The sequence below is a fragment of the Mus pahari genome, chromosome 8 (genome assembly GCF_900095145.1).
Source record: "Mus pahari chromosome 8, PAHARI_EIJ_v1.1, whole genome shotgun sequence".
NCBI classification, from domain to species: Eukaryota; Metazoa; Chordata; class Mammalia; order Rodentia; family Muridae; genus Mus; species Mus pahari.
The window spans coordinates 8,095,423-8,111,580 of record NC_034597.1 but is presented as its reverse complement, the minus strand read 5'-3'; the positions used below and the strand labels follow the sequence as shown (position 1 = coordinate 8,111,580).

The 16,158-nt window shown below is 37.4% G+C and overlaps 1 protein-coding gene across 2 annotated transcripts in view; it reads right to left on the bottom strand.

Moving 5' to 3' along the window:
• Positions 1-16,158, bottom strand: part of Ngly1 (N-glycanase 1) — a 52,501-nt gene that overhangs the window by 33,179 nt on the left and 3,164 nt on the right. Inside the window, exons 2-4 of one of the 2 annotated variants that reach the window (XM_021203717.2) lie at positions 14,789-14,903; positions 9,396-9,632; positions 2,959-3,124 (exon numbers count right to left, since the gene is read on the bottom strand). In XM_021203717.2, the coding sequence (XP_021059376.1) occupies positions 2,959-3,124; positions 9,396-9,632; positions 14,789-14,903 (518 nt within the window). The remainder of the gene's footprint in view (positions 1-2,958; positions 3,125-9,395; positions 9,633-14,788; positions 14,904-16,158) is intronic. The other variant, XM_029541317.1, reaches the window with a different exon arrangement.

The following is a 16,158-nucleotide window of genomic DNA, read 5'->3' as shown; positions in this document are numbered from 1 at the left end:
CAGAAATGGAAAATAATGTCATTTAAAACTTCTGAATTTTAGAAGATACACCTAATAAATTAACAAAGAACATTGAGGTAGGGAGTGGTAAAATTCTAATGTGTCTAGCAAAGGAAAGTGTCAATCTAGAACCCTTAAAACTGTCCTATAAGTCAGTGATAATAATCCCTCTTAAAGTAACATCAACATCAGAAGGACAAATACTCTTTCTGTGAAACAATGCCACATGCCATTGGCAAGAGGAAATTTGTCCAAGAAACAGGAAGCAAGTTTCATGAGCACTTCAGTGGATGGCATTCAGCACAAATAAGAACAGGCAGCAATCTCAGTGCCCATCCCTGGGGAACTGTGCAAGTTAAATATACACGCAGTACAGTGTTTAAATATATCTGTACTACAACAGTTTATAGAGACCTAACAAGATGTCCCTGATATGAAAATGAAAACTATGAAGGAGCTGAATGTACATGAGATGATAAATTTTTGTATAAAACCCATACAAATGAAACTACTTTCTCCATAGAATTACTTGGAAGAATGAATTTTGAAGAACTGCACCATATGGTGGGAACAAGGACTGACTGACTGGGAGATAATCTTAAGTTTTGCTTAATAATGTTAATATTTTCTAGTACAATAATCATGACATAGTCATAGTCAAAATAAACTGAGACTTGCTAGCATTAGCCTCTTTCTCAGCTTTGTCCCTACTGGTAGCAGCATTCTCACTGGGAAATCAGGGCTGAGATACGGTGTAGTCAATTTGTCTCATTTGCTGAAGGCCCTGGGTTTTATCCTCAGACTGGGGGGGGGGGGGGTACTATGGAGATGGGAGTGTAGTTACTGAAAAATAGGATGTTAGTTAAAACACTTCAATATATTTCCTCATCTCAGTATAGGAAAAAAGAAAATGACACGTTAGAAATGTAATTTTACATCAAGAAATGAGGAACACAGGGAAAGAACAGATTAAAGTTAAAAAAGAACATTCCTTTCCCTAACCCTGATCTAAAACATAACAACACTGCCTGAGTGACCACAGTGTAGGACACCACCGCTGTGGGGGGAAAAGGACGCCTTTCACAAGGTGCCTGCAGTGCACACAAGTGACTAGGACTCTGAAGATACAGTACTAAAAAAAAGAGGCTTATTATATAAAGCATGGCAACCACTTTCCCCCAAATATCCAGTGCGCTAAAAAATAGAGTAATGAACAATAAGATAACTGGATAAAAATCAATGACATAAAAAGCAAAAACCCTATAGACAAAATACTAACAACTAAAATCCTCAGACTATTAATGTTACCAAATGATTATAAAGGTCAAAACTATTGTTCTGGGCTGTTTAAATGCACTAACTCATTTGTTCTTTTAATTATTTATATTTCCAAATGGAGGGACAGAGGCAGAGGGGACGCTTAGAGTAAGTAGCAACCCTGAGCTTTTACAAAAGCAACTGTTATGAAATTATTCTGCACCAATAAATAATACCTAATAACAAAAACGAACCTGTGTCTACCTTTAGGGATGAATTCTGTTAGAGTCACTAAAGCTAGACATGGTGGAGCATGCCTGTAATCCCAGTACTTGAGATGCAGACGCAGTAAGATCATGAAGGCAGTGCCAGCCCCAAGCTATACAATGAGACCCTGTTTTAAAATCTAAAGAGTGTGGGTGAAGTTCCATGGAGGACCACTTGTCTAACAGATGTAAAACATAGGGTTCAATCTGTAGCACAATAAAAAAAAAACAATACATACAAATAATACTTGCTGTATATTCCATAAAGTTCTACCTTCCCCATAAACATACATATACCGATATTATAAAATTCATATCCAGATTAAAAATACTTTTAAGAGAAATGTTAAATAGACATTTTTCAAGGACGATATACAAATGCCCATTAAAAGATGTTCAACATTATTGGAAAGGCAAATCAAAACGCAAAACTGAAATGCTACTTCAGCTCTATTAACATGGTTTTATATATATATATATATATATATATACACACACACATATATGTATGTGTATATATGTATGTATATGTAGATATATAATAGCAAATATTTTGTTTTTATGTAATTATATATATTACTATAAATATATAATTTTATAGGTATAAACATGTAAAATATTATATATATATATATATATATATATATATAGGTATATATAATAGCTGCTGACAGAGATAAGAACTGAAACCCTGTGCACCACTGATAAGGCAAAAAAAAAAAAAAAAAGACACTGTGGAAAAATTTGGTAATTCCTCCAAAAAAACCCCACAAAATTAGCATATTAGCACCTTCAAGTTAAAATACCAAATAATTATAACTAGGTCTCAAAGTGATATCTGTTTATCCATTTTCACAGCAGCATAAGAGGTAAACATGAAAGCAACACAAGTGTCCACCAACAGATGACTAGTAAGGCAAGACATGGATGTACACATAATGGATCATCGTCTATGTCACAACAGAAGACAACTCTACAGCAGACTGTAACATGAATAAGTCTTGAAGACATTACACTAAATCAAATAAGCCAACCACAATGCACTTCCATGCAATAGAGCTGTCAAGATCAGAGACAGAGAGTAGAACAGTGATTGCCAGTGCTGGAGTTAGGGAAGGGCAGGGCATAACCATTTATTGGGTAGGTTTTCCATTTTATATAACAAAAGGGAGGATAGTGATAAGGGTCATGTAGCAGCAGAAAAGTACTCAATAGAATGAGCTGTATACTTAAAAGGCTAGGATAGGAAGATTTCTACATTATTGTTACAACAAAATACTTTTTTAAAAAAAGCAAATATATGTCCATTATTGTTATGCCTCTTAAAAATCCATATAGGTCTAGGTTATGTATTTATAGTGTGCACACATAGCCAAAGGCACTACTATCTAGCAATGATGCCTACTCAGCAATAAGTCCTTATGGAAGCCACTACCTTTATCTAACTTTCTAGCTGTGAATAACTTTTCTTGAGATTTCCTTTTGAGCTCGTTGACTGGGATGCAAGTCAGCGCTTTCTCCTGGAGGACAGGGTTTTCATAGAGCTGTACATGTTGAATGTTGGACTCAAGGATTTTAAAGATGGTTGAATCACCAACAACCTAAGAAGAAAAAAACACTACAGTTAGCTTTTTGCAATACTACGGAAATGATATAATAATGCTGTGGTTCTTGGATTTCACTGAGACGATGTGAATTCACCAAAAGCAATTATATGTTTACCTTTACAATACTAAGATCTGGGCGTGTCTATCTTCCACTGTATATATACTACTGAAGACACACATTTGCTGTTGAATTCCTAATCATATGTTCTGAACAAGATAGTTGCTCTGAGCAGTGCATCTTTAAAGCCTTGTAACATAGGGCATCACAAAGGAGGCACGGTTTTATCAGACAGAGAATGTCAGTACACACCTAAAAGAGGAAAGGTGTATGCATGGACTAGAGGGGGAAGCAAGGCAGTATGCCTACCTGCCAAAGTGTTGAAAGAAAGTGAAAAAGTTTCCAAAATAACTGTAAGGTATGAGAAGCTAAAGACCGAACAACAGGATGGACAGGGTCTGCAGGAGGAACAGTGTTTCTTCTTCTTAGTCATATCACCAACAAAGCCTGCCTCTTGCCACTAGAGTTGCAAAAGAGAGGTTAGTCATCAAGTCCATACCAGGTGCTTCTGTATAGATGCTGGAAGCAAATGCAGCTGGCAGGCTCCTAGGCTCTGCCAGGTATGGAGGAGTCTACAAAACTAGCATGAGCCATGAGAAATAAAAAATGTGTTAGAATTAGTATCAGAAAAGCAAACCCTACCGAAACAATGGAAAACACAGGTGAAATTGAAAAGAAGTATGTTTCCAAGACTAGAACACACATCTTAAAGACATTCCTCCAAAGGGGTTATATCCTGGAAAACATGTCACAAGTTGACAATATCTTGAAATTGATGACATGGCACACTGTGGACCTTAGGATGCTGAGTCTGGTGGAGGTGCAGCTCACTGCCCCTGTTCATCATTGCTAGAAAGTGTCTGCCATATATATCCAGTCCAGGAAGACATGAACACAGTTTCTAGGGATGGTTTCTCCTGGATGTGTACTTCCTTTCTTTCATACTACTATAACACAGAAAACTCAAACCAAACCAGTAAGTTAAAGACTGTAAAGAGGGAACCATCAGTATACAAAAAGCTCTAGTACAGATCTTAGTAATAAAATTTTAAACACTAAAATAAAGAAGCCACTGGTATGATCAAACAGCAGAATAAGTGCATCAAAGAAAGATCAATCAGAACTCTAAGACATTTTCTAAGAGTAATGCATAAAAAGAACAGGCATTCAAGATAAATCAGTTTCCTAATCTAGAAGGAATTCTAGAAAAAATTACAAACAATGGAAAAAAGAAACATCTCAAAGGGGGCTAGGGGCTGGAGAGATGGCTCAGCGGTTAAGAGCATTGACTGCTCTTCCAGAGGTTCTGAGTTCAATGCCCAGCAACCACATAGTAGCTCACAACCATCTATACTGAGATCTGATGCCTTCTTCTGGCATGCGGGTGTACATGCAGATACAGCAGTCATATATATATACATACATACATATATATATATATATATATATATATATATATATATATATATATACCCATGTAAATCTTTGGGAAAAAGAAACATCTTAAAGAAATAACAGAAGCAAATCTCACATAGCTGAAGAGCTAGGATGAATGGAAAACTAACTAGACTACAACAGTGAATAGCAGTAGGTAAAAACTGAAACCCTAAAAGCCTTTAATCAGTAAGAAAAATTAAATTTGTATGGAGAACAGGGCAGAGAGTCTGGTATTTTACTGAAAACACACGAAGCACATGGTTTGAAATTCTGATGAAAAATGACCAGGAACATAGAATTTATATACAATGTAGCTAATTATGTAGAAGGGTAAAATAAATATATTTTATAAAATATCACAACACCGAAACCATCAATCAGGAGGCAGGTGCTACTTAGCAAGAGCAATCAAGAGTAAATGTGACTGGATTAGCAAATCATTACTGAATGTAGTATGCCAGGCATTGTGTTAAGCACTGGGATATGTGGACAAGAAAGAAATAGTTGCTAAGCTCAGTGGCACGGGCTTGCATCCCAGCTACTGCAAAGGTTCAGGTCAGAGAACTGTTAGGTTCAAGGCCAGGGTAGACAACTAGGTGACACCCTGTCTCAGCAGGTGTAAGGTAAAAAGGGGTGAGGACATAGAGTTCAGTGGTACAGTGCTTGCCTAGCAAGTATGAAGCCTAGGTGTAATCCCCAGTATCTCAGACTTATATACAAAACACACACACACACACACACACACACGCACACACACACACACATGCACTCAAATACACAAGGTAGATGAGGAAGATAAAATGAAGAAATAAAAAATGAACAAATAAAGAAAAAGAATAAATCATATATTCATAGATCCACCACAGTGAGTTAACAGATATCTGTTTGTGAATGAATCAGACACTGGAAAAGTAATTAAGATGGAAACAAACAAGGCCACAGCCCTCAAAGATCAAGTAGCCTATGGTGCACAGGAAGCCAATGACACTTCCATAAATGTTTACTGATCCCCTATTTACTAGGATACTAGAAATAAAATGGTAAGTTAAATAATTTATTCTTAAGTACCAAAGAAGGCTAGGGAAGGAGCTCAGTTGATATAGTGCTTTTCTAGTATGCATTACTGGACATAACCTAGAATCACTTTGGGAGAGTATTAATGAGGGACCATACACTGAGGTAGGTGGTCTGTGGGGGACTGTCTTGATAAAGTAAATTGATATTAGAAGACTCAGCCCACAATGGGAGGCACCAAGGAATGATGGGTAGATTTTTCCCATGAGAAGCTAGATTAGCAGCTAACAACTTATAATAAGAAATGACCAGCTGCAGTCAACAGTGAGCGATCAAATGAAAACAGGCTGAGCCAAGCCCTCACAGCCAGGTGTGCTGCTACAGACCACAATATTAGACTTGGAGGGCAGAGGCAGGCAGCTCAGTTGATTACTCTTGGGTTACACAGTGAGTTCCAAAGCCAGCCTGGGATATACAAAAGCTCGACTAAAACAAACAAAAGCAACTGAAGAAATACAGCAAAACAAAAACTCTAGATCTTAGCACAGTTTGTAATAATATAAATAGGGAAAGTAAGTTACAAGGGACCAAGCTGTCTAAGCGGCACCGGATGTGGGCTAACTGCAGGCACTGATGAATTGTACTGAGTGGTTCAATGGGAAGAAAGTGCCAGGAGTACCATCAATCTTAGGCAAAAATTTAAAGCGATGAACTAATAATACTGGTTAATACTTAAACGAGAAGTGGCTCCCCCATGAGCTGCAGAAGTACTCAGAGGAGAAAAAGAATGGCAGGAAGTAGAGGAGCCGCCTGCTCCTACCTGTGTCTATGATGTGTGTCAGGGTTACAGTTTCAGATGCTCCTGGCTAAGCACATTTATAGGTGTGGAGGCGTTTGGTTTGGTTTTCAATACAGGATTTCTCTTTACAGCCCTGGCTGTACTAGAACTTGCTCTGTAGACCAGGTTCGCCCCAAACTTAGAGATCTCCCTCCCTGCTTCTGACTCCTGAGTGCTGGTTTTACTAAACATCATCCCTGGCTTTAAAATATTACAAAGAACTATGAGTATTAAAGCTAATACAAGTAGACAGGCAAAAAATGAGAGGGCATTCTATTCTAATATGGAAACTTAGGTTTTACATGGTAGTTATATCAAATACTATTTTAGAAGCACACAACCTAGAAACAGACAGTGATTATGCTATGTTCAACATTCTATTACAGGTAAAATGTAGACTGAAAACTGTGGCCTATCCTCTAACCTCAGCATCTTGTGGGTGGAGGTAGGAGGATAGTGAGTTTAAGGCCAATCTGGCTCTGGCTCAAGTGAGTCCTTGTCTCAAAAAACAACGCCACCACCACCACAACCACCACCACCAACAACAAACCAAAACACAAAATACTGCTGTAAGGGGTGGAATGACTGGAATTATACCCTGTCAGTCAAGCAGGTCTACTGTTCTGTAACTGACAACTCTGTACTGAAGATGTGAAACTTTACATAGAGAATAACTGTTTCTAAAAGCAAACTGAAAGCTCCAGGGGTTACAAGGCTCTCACTTCACATATGCTGGCTCCTGTATGTTTGATGATTCAACAGTTACCTTTCTAAGAACTAGCTGAATTTATTACTATAAATCAATGAAATGTATGCAGCAAAGAAAAAGAGAAACAAGGACTTTAAGTACTTACAGGTATAATAAGTCAAAGGAAACACAAATGAGTATGGATAGAGTATGGACATTCTCTAGAAGTCCAAGGAGTTAAATCTTTCACAAAACCAACCAACCAACCAAACAACCAAACAAACAAAACCAAGCAACCAGGAACTAGTACTTAATACGAATTACAAGAAAGGATGGGACACGTCTGTCTCTTAGCTGGCCAGGACATACAACCTTTAATATTTTCAAAGGAGTGTCTTGGGGTCTTCTAGGATGAGACAAAGAAAAGAGCTTAAAGCATCCAGAATTAGGCAATTTGAATAGATGATGGGTGGATTTAAGAATTGATCCAGTAAAGTTTTACTGTATGGAGGATATTGACCACTAAAATTAAAATAAATGTATAAGAATTTAAACTTGTTATTCATAAAATTACTATGGAAATAGCAGAAAAACTTGATAGTGAAAAATTGAGAATATCTAATAACCTTTATCAAAAGGAATTTTTGCAAACAAATTATCTCATATTGTTAGAGAATATTGTCCTCTAGGTATGACATGACCCATGTTATCTTAGAATCACAGAAGCTGTGATGACCAGCATTTGGGAAACCTTCACAAGACTGAGCTAGTCTCTCACAGAAGGAAAATGTACGAAGGGTATTAGAACCTGTGGTGGTTTGAATGAGATGTTGTCACCTATAAGTCTTGGGCATTTGAGTATTTGGCTCCTGATGTTGGTATTCTTTGGCTGTTTAGGAGGTATGGCCTTGCTGGAGGAAATGTGTCAATGCAGGCAAGCACTGAGATTTCAAAAGATATATGCCATTCTCAGCCCTCTTTCTGCTTCCTGTTTATAGTTCAAAATGTAAGTTCTCATAGGCTGCATGTCTCCCACCTTGTCATTATAAACACTAACACTTTTACCCATAAGCTCTAAATAAACCTCCTTGTCTATAAATTTGCCTTAGACATAGTGTTTTATACAGCAACAGAAAAGGAACTAATACAGACTCTCACCTAAGATTCTACTGTCTCCCTGCCTCTTCTAAGACCTAGCCCAGCTGCATGTGCTGCAGGAATGACCAGAGTAAATAAGGAGTGGAAAGCTAACTATATAGCAGATTCCATCTATGCAGCTTCTGGGAGGGGTGCACCCATGACCCACACCAGGTGGACCATTTCCGTGATGCAGCTGTTTGCATATTCTTCAGAAGCTTATAAGTAAGCCCAATAAATTCAGTAGTTCACCAAGCTAGACTTGGATCAACTCATTTTCTTGGTCTGCTGCTAGTGAGGGATAGTTAATTATTTGTTTATATCTCCCCAAGAAAAGACACACAGCTATTTTAAATGGGATCATTTAAATTTACCAATATAGTACCTGCTAAGGCATCAAAAACCTTGACTTCAGTTCTTCATGTTAACAACTAAATTTCACTGACTTTAAGTATTTATTGTCAGTTTATTAATAATTATTTACCTAAAGCCTAAAGAACACATTTTTATTTAAGATATATATAATAGTTGGAGCAAGAGAATTAAATTACCATCAATACTGGCAGCAGGTAAAATTTAGATTACAAGTGTAAACACAATAGAGGCAACGAATTAATCTAATTGCCATAATACACACAGGTTCAGTAATTTCACTTGTTTGAGGTTAAAGACATACTTATTTGTGAAACTGATTTAAATACTGAGAAAACAAGTATATTATAAATAATAAACAAAGCCTAACTGTTTCAGAAGAAGTATGTCACAAGCTATCTTTTACAATGTAAATACAACAGCTGAGCATGTTGATCCACAGCTATACCCCTACTCAAGAGGCTGAACTGTGTGGCTCAGGGCTTGAAGGTCAGCCCAGGCTACACAGGTAGAAACTGTCTGCAAGAAACTGAAGGAAGGACGAAAATAAAAGGTGGCCGTTTCCCTCGCGTTTGCTACAACTCTGACAATTTTCAAAATTCTTAACAAACTTAACGATGTTAGAGTTCTAAACCCAAGATCATTTGAGACATGACTTGGGAATGCTTCTCCTTTGCTGTTTCAACACTGACAAAGTAAGGAATGTTGGTTTTCACACTACCATTGGAGCAGAGGGTAGGCCTGGCAGCTGCCCCGTTTGGTTTCCTGAGTGTTGCATTAGCCCAGCAGGGTCTTCAGCCTGCTCCAGGGGAAGCTTGACCGCAGCAGGGTGCTGAGAGAATTCCACCTTCTTACTGGAGCCATCCAATCTGCTGCTTCTCTCTATGGCAATCAGATCACGGATTTTCTGTAACTGTTCCACTGAAGCTTTTTTAGGAAAGATAAGATGTGTTTCTCCCTGGAATTTACAGAAGTGAGAAAAATCTTAATTTCTGCTTTAAAGTGACAGTCACTCTTATATACAGTGGTATTGATACTGTTGAGTATATCATATTTTTTTTTAAAAAAAAATGTTTTTATATTTATGGGTATTTTGCCTGTGTGTGTGTGTGTGTGTGTGTGTGTGTGTGTGTTGTGCACTGTGTGTGTCTGGTGCCAGGGAAGTCAGAGAAGAGTGTCTGCTTCACTGGAGTTGGCATTACACATGTTTTTGAGCTGCTATTTGGGTGCTGGGAGTCATTTTGAAGAGCAAACAACACCTTTAACCATGGCACCATCTCTCCCACCCTAAATGTATCATATATCAACAAATATGCTAGTTTTTAAACTAAAAGAAAATGTGTTTCCTTATTAGTATAGAAAGCTTGGCATATTTAATGTAATCCAGGGACTTTTATTTATTTGTTTTTTTGAGACAGGTGTCCTATATCTCAGGCCAGCCATGAATTTGTTCTTTAGATGAGGATGACCTTGAACTTCCTGACCTTCCTCCTTCCATTTCCTAAGTGCTGGAATTATAAACTTGTGCCACCAAGTCGAGTCTGTGTAGTGCTGGGGCTGGAACCTATGGTATCATGCATGCTTGGCAAGCAGTACTCTACCAACTGAACTACATCCCTAGCCTTAGGAGAGCTTTAGAAAATTATAGCACTTTACAATATAGCATACGAGTAGCAAAATATATATTCCTATATCCTCTGCAAAAAAATAAAATACTATTATTTTCTATTAATTCCATGACAAGTGATGGTAGAAATACTGCCATGGAAAAGGCTTGAGCCAAGAAGATGAGGCTTATAATACCAGCTACTAAGAAATGCTGGGCAGCAGAATCCCAAGATCAATAAAGGCCTAGGCAAGTTAGTGAGATGGTCTCACAATACAATTTAAAAACAAAAGCACAACAAAAAGAAAGTCTTAATAACACCAATAAGAAGTTATGTAACACATAGTAAGAAAAAATATGGTTGACAATTGACTATCTCAAAATAGTCAATAGTATTTTCAATGTTCCCAAAGAAACTATGTATGTCTGAGATGATATGAATGTCAGTTACCTTGATCTTGTTTAATAAATTGTGTATAATAATTAGATGTATACAATTTTAAGTAAAACATTCTTTTTTATAAAAGTTATAAAACAATTTCTAACCCAAGTCTTTAGAAAACAGTTACATGATCAGAAGTGTGTTCTCTGGGGGCACCATTTCCCCAAAACAGTTAAAACTATACATTGATAGTACATTTTATTGTGGTGCTAAGAGTCTTGCACACACTAGTCTTGCACACACACACACACACACACACACATAGACTAAAATGGTAAGAGTGGAAAAGTATTTATTTGTATATTCTCTGCAATAAAATAAGTACTGTTATCTTCTGTTAAACTCCATACAAAGTCATGACGGTAGAAATACTGCCAAAGAAAAGGCTTGAGTCGAGAGACTGAGGCCTATGATCCCAGCTACTCGGGATTCTAGGCAGCACAATCTCAAGATCAATGAAGGCAAGTCCTCCACCCTCAAGAAGCAAATTCAGGCCCTCTGAACAAGCAACAGCTGCCTTTAACAGCTGGGCTATCTTTCCAACACCTGCCCCTGCCCCAATCCCTGTTGCTGCTCCCCCAACACAGATATACAGTATTAATAAGGCTTCTAACAAAACACATCAAAATAAGCAATATTTGTTGATATTAGTTAAGTGCTTATCTGCAGCAAAGACAGCTTTACTATAAACACAAACCTCCTAATTTAAAATAGTAAATTATAAACCAAGAGAACAGGTGATATGAAAATTATACCCAATCAAGTTTCCAGGAGTTGAGAAGCAGCTGTGGCAAACAGCAACTCTACAAACTGTAATGTGTCAAAGGCTGTTACCACACCTCCTGAGCCCAAGAGGACAGATGCCTTGCCTTCTCCTCTAACCAATCCTAAAAATTGTTATCTACAGGCCAACATGTTCTTGTTCAAAATCTACAGTATCACATTTTCATAAAAGTTCAAAATTACAGGATAAATATAATAGATCCAAGAATGTTTTAAGAAATTAGGGATTCTAAGATTCAACAAATCTCCTTATCAAAACATTTTTCCATGACAATTCTCACTGCAGAATGTTTATCAAATCTGCCCCATGACAACTGAATGACAGCAATGTGTTTCAGAAAACCAAACAACCCAAATTGTTCTGAAAAATTGCCCTGCTTCATCCCTACTGAAGCCTGGGAGAGGGGACACAGCAGGAAGACAGACAGGTGTGGCTCCCAGTTGAGAACTGCCCTGCTACACTAAACTTCAGGGTCACAAGGTCATTTGGATCCCATTCTTCCTCAACCTCACTCATAAGGTTCAGGATTTTAATATATACTGGTAAATTTCAGGGTAAATATTAGATGTATCTTTCAACGTAAAAGCCTACCAAAACTCCCAATACATTTTCAGCTCTATCAGTCCATCACACAGCTTAGTTACACGGATGAAACAGTTGCTTCTGGTCTGCCTTAAAGTGTGAAATCTAAAGACAGCCAAAAAAGCAAATATAATTTTATTTTATCAGAACCCTGTAACTCTACTAACATCAAATACTGTCCCAAGTCTTGGAACAGTTTGTTATCTGGAGGAAACCAGCCACGATGAATGCCTGACACTGGGGCATTTTCTGGGCAAATTAGATCAGTGGGTGGTTACCTTACCTAGCAAACAAACTTTTATTACATAAAGGACAAATATTATCCCCTGGACTCCATAACTTCAACAATGAGAAACTGATATGGCTTTTAAACACCAACAACTAAGTTTTTCTGTCTAGTTTTATCTTCATGTCCTTGCAAAGAATCAACAGTGCTCTCATTTTTATCCCTCTATAGTCTGAAATTCTCCATATTCAGATGTTTATATGGAACCTGCAATCAGATGATACCATGCTTTATAATCCTGGCCAGGTCTCATTTGAGCTGTGGGCTCATCTTATTCCACTAAAAAATACTTTTACTTAGTAAAGTAGCCCAAACTGTCAAAAAGCCAGGCAGTGCTTTCTCCCATAAAAACTGCCGCTTTACAAGATTTTTTCATCTTAATTAGTGGTACTCCTATCTACTGTCTATTTTTAACTGTTTACAGCCTACTAACTGTGCTGTAATAGCAACACTCTAAGAACTAGGAACACTGGAGCAAACAAACAAAGGTTCTTCAGAAATATATATAAACACTGCCATGCCATCTTAGACCAGTGTAAGAAGTCAAAATGGTTTCACTGTATCATCCCTTGCCTACACTCTAGATTATACAGAATATTCTCCTTACAATAACTGAAACAATATTTGAAGATTGTCTTCCATGCTTTAAACTTTCCAGTGGTGTCAATACTAGTTCCTTTTCTTGTTTCTTTGAGAAAATATCTGACATAAACAATTTAAAAGATGAAGGATTAATTTTGGCTCAGGTTCAGAAGGCTCAGTGACTAGGGAGTAAGTCACTTGGCAACATGTTTCTGAGCCCACAGCCAGGCAGAATATCATGGTGGAGGGACCATGTAGAGGAGACACCCTCTCGAGGAAGCCAGGATGTGGTCAGCATAAGAAATAGCATCCAAACATTTCCCTGGAGAGCTACTTTCTCCACAGAGGCCACCATCTTCATAGTTCTACTAATTAATCAAGTCAAAGGTTGAATCCCTCAAGAGATCAAGCCATTCATTTAGTCATGGACCTCCTGTTCTGTAATCTCTGAGATAAGAAGTATGTTTTACCAATCTCCCAGGTGTTTAATCAATCTAATCAAACTGATAACTAGGATTAATGGTAACTGTCTAAGTCTTTACATACGTGGTCTGGTCTTTGTCTATACCTAAAGCTATTTCCTATGTCAAAACTACTGCAGCTAGAAGCCCTTTGCCCAAGCCAATCCCCTGTATGAACTAAGTTTCAGGTACCTGAGTGGTTCCTTGCCACTCAGGTCCTACCCTTTACCACCTCAGAGGCCTTCTGTGGTCACTTCACTGCTACAGTGGCTGCAACTCTAATTGCTGTGAGTGCAGTATCATGTCTTGTTGTCTCTTTCCTTATTTCTAACCTATTAGAACATAAGCTGTGGGTGAGATGGGATTATATTAACTTACTCCACTGTTACATTCTCATGGTGTGCATCAGAATTTGGTTCGGAACGGTAGACAGGAAAAAAACCCTATATCTTATTTCTTTAACAACATCTACAAATGGCACCTGTATTCCTGCTCAACTTTTTAAAAATACCTATACACCAGAAATAGGGGTACATAGAAGATTCAAAATCCCCAGTCTGTCTGTCTGTCCGTCCACTTTAGGCTGCCCTGAACTCATGTCCTCCAGCCTCAGCTTCCCAAGAAGATAAGACTACAGGATGTATCAGTATGCCTGGCTAAAATTCACAACCTTAATAATTACATTTACTGTATTATAATAGTAAACTTTGCCACAAGCTTTGAGAGGATGGAAACATCAAACTCTTCTTTTCACAGGAGAAAAGCATTCTGTGAAGCAAGTGACTTTTCTGAATTTAACTTTTTCTACTTCTTACTGGAGACAGTGGTGATACTGTAGTATTCAATGAACACTCACAGATCAATCAAGAATGCTGCTGGAAGACTGAAGGGGCCACATTTTATCCTTGGGTTGTATTTCATGCTCTTTACTCTAAACTTTGAGATTTTTACGAATTCCTATCTATAGAGACTTGTTACATTTAATCCTGACTTCATTATACTTTAAAAATATCTAAGAGGTTAAAAAAAACAAATAGTTCTACACATTTCCAAAATGACCAATTAATTTTTTAAAAAATGTCATTCAAGGGGGGTGGGTAGAGAGAGATGGCTGAGCAGTAAGAGCACCAGCTGCTCTCCCAGAGGTCCTGAGTTCAATTCCCAGCAACCACATGTTGGCCCACAACATCTGTAATGGAATCTGATGCCCTCTTCTGGTGTGTCTGAAGGCAGCTAATGTGTACTCATATACACTAAATAAATAAATCCAAAAAAATATATTTAAAAAAATGTCTTTCAAACAACTATTCACTGTCAGTACTGTTTGCTTTGCACATAAAGAATGGGGAGGAGACCCTTTCTCATACTTACCTCCTCAAAGCCCATTTCAAATAAACACTCAACAGCTCCTCTGACAGGCAAGAGTCTAGTAGAAAACGCTGTGTTCCCAATACGGATGGATCTGTATTTTTCATCACTGGGGTTTCTGATTTAAAAAAAAAAAAAAGATAACATAATGGGTAATATACCACCACTCATCTTTTTAAGAGTTTATGTGTTTCTTTCACATTTTTTATTAGCTGCACTCCTACACATGGTAGTATAGATTCCAACTATAAAGAATGAGCAGTTCAGACAAGCATTTACATACATGTCATGATTCATACTTCAGTACCACTGAGTACTTGTCCTGTCCAACTTCATGGATGACAGTATCATTATTGCCATAGGAAACTGTGTGGCTGTTCCGGATAAGTACTTTTTTAGTCTTTTAAGTCTCTAAAAGTAGCCCCAGGCAGAGGGAAGCACCTTGTCTGCTTGCTCTGAGGAATCCTATCATATATAATAGTGCTCAGGGTACAAAGATGGTGTTCAAGAAGTATTTGTGAATTGAAACACAGCTGAAAAGCTTTGCTCTCAGCATAACGAACCTTAACGGTCACTTAGCTTCCATACCTCCCTGTACCAATGACTGTTTTTACTATAACTTTCTACCTTGTTTTTAAATGTTGTTAGCTTAGGAAATGAGGTAATAAAATAAAACAAAACCACAAATATTCAAAGACAAAACTGTAAATATTACTGCTTAACTGTCATACATTAGTGTTGGTCTACAAACTCCCTCCCACAACAATTCCAAGACTGTGTGTTCAATAACTTTTATAATAACTTGATAATACTATGAGATTTTCACTGTGTTCTATAAAATTTGTAGGTCCACAAAAAAGTGGAAATCAAAAACAAAATTCTTTTCACAAATGATTTCAGAAGCAAGCATTGATTGCTGGCAGCTTGGGTGCGTTTACCTTCTCTACATTTACTATGTATACTGTTATCTATTAAATATTCGTGTAAGTTGTAATATTTACTTCACTTTTTAGCAATTACCTTGTATCTTTTCTTGGGACATTTTTCTGAATGTGTTGTTTTTCATGATGTTAAAAGGATAGAATCTTGAGAAGGCAGAAGAATTTCTTGTACTGTGCTCAACTTTAACTTTGAAAATATTTTTGTCTTTCTAGTTGTTTTACTCTCATAGTTATCTACCAAACTATTTAATTTTCAGAAAAATAATATTTGCTTTTGTATTTGAATCAGGTATGGAAAGTCACATTCTCCCTCCCCCTTTTTCCGAAACAGGGTCTCTGCCTTAGGAAGGATACAGGATCTATCACTGACCCCTCCTCTAGCATCCACTTTTCTTTTGAGCAAACACTGAATACATATCAAGGTACAGTAGT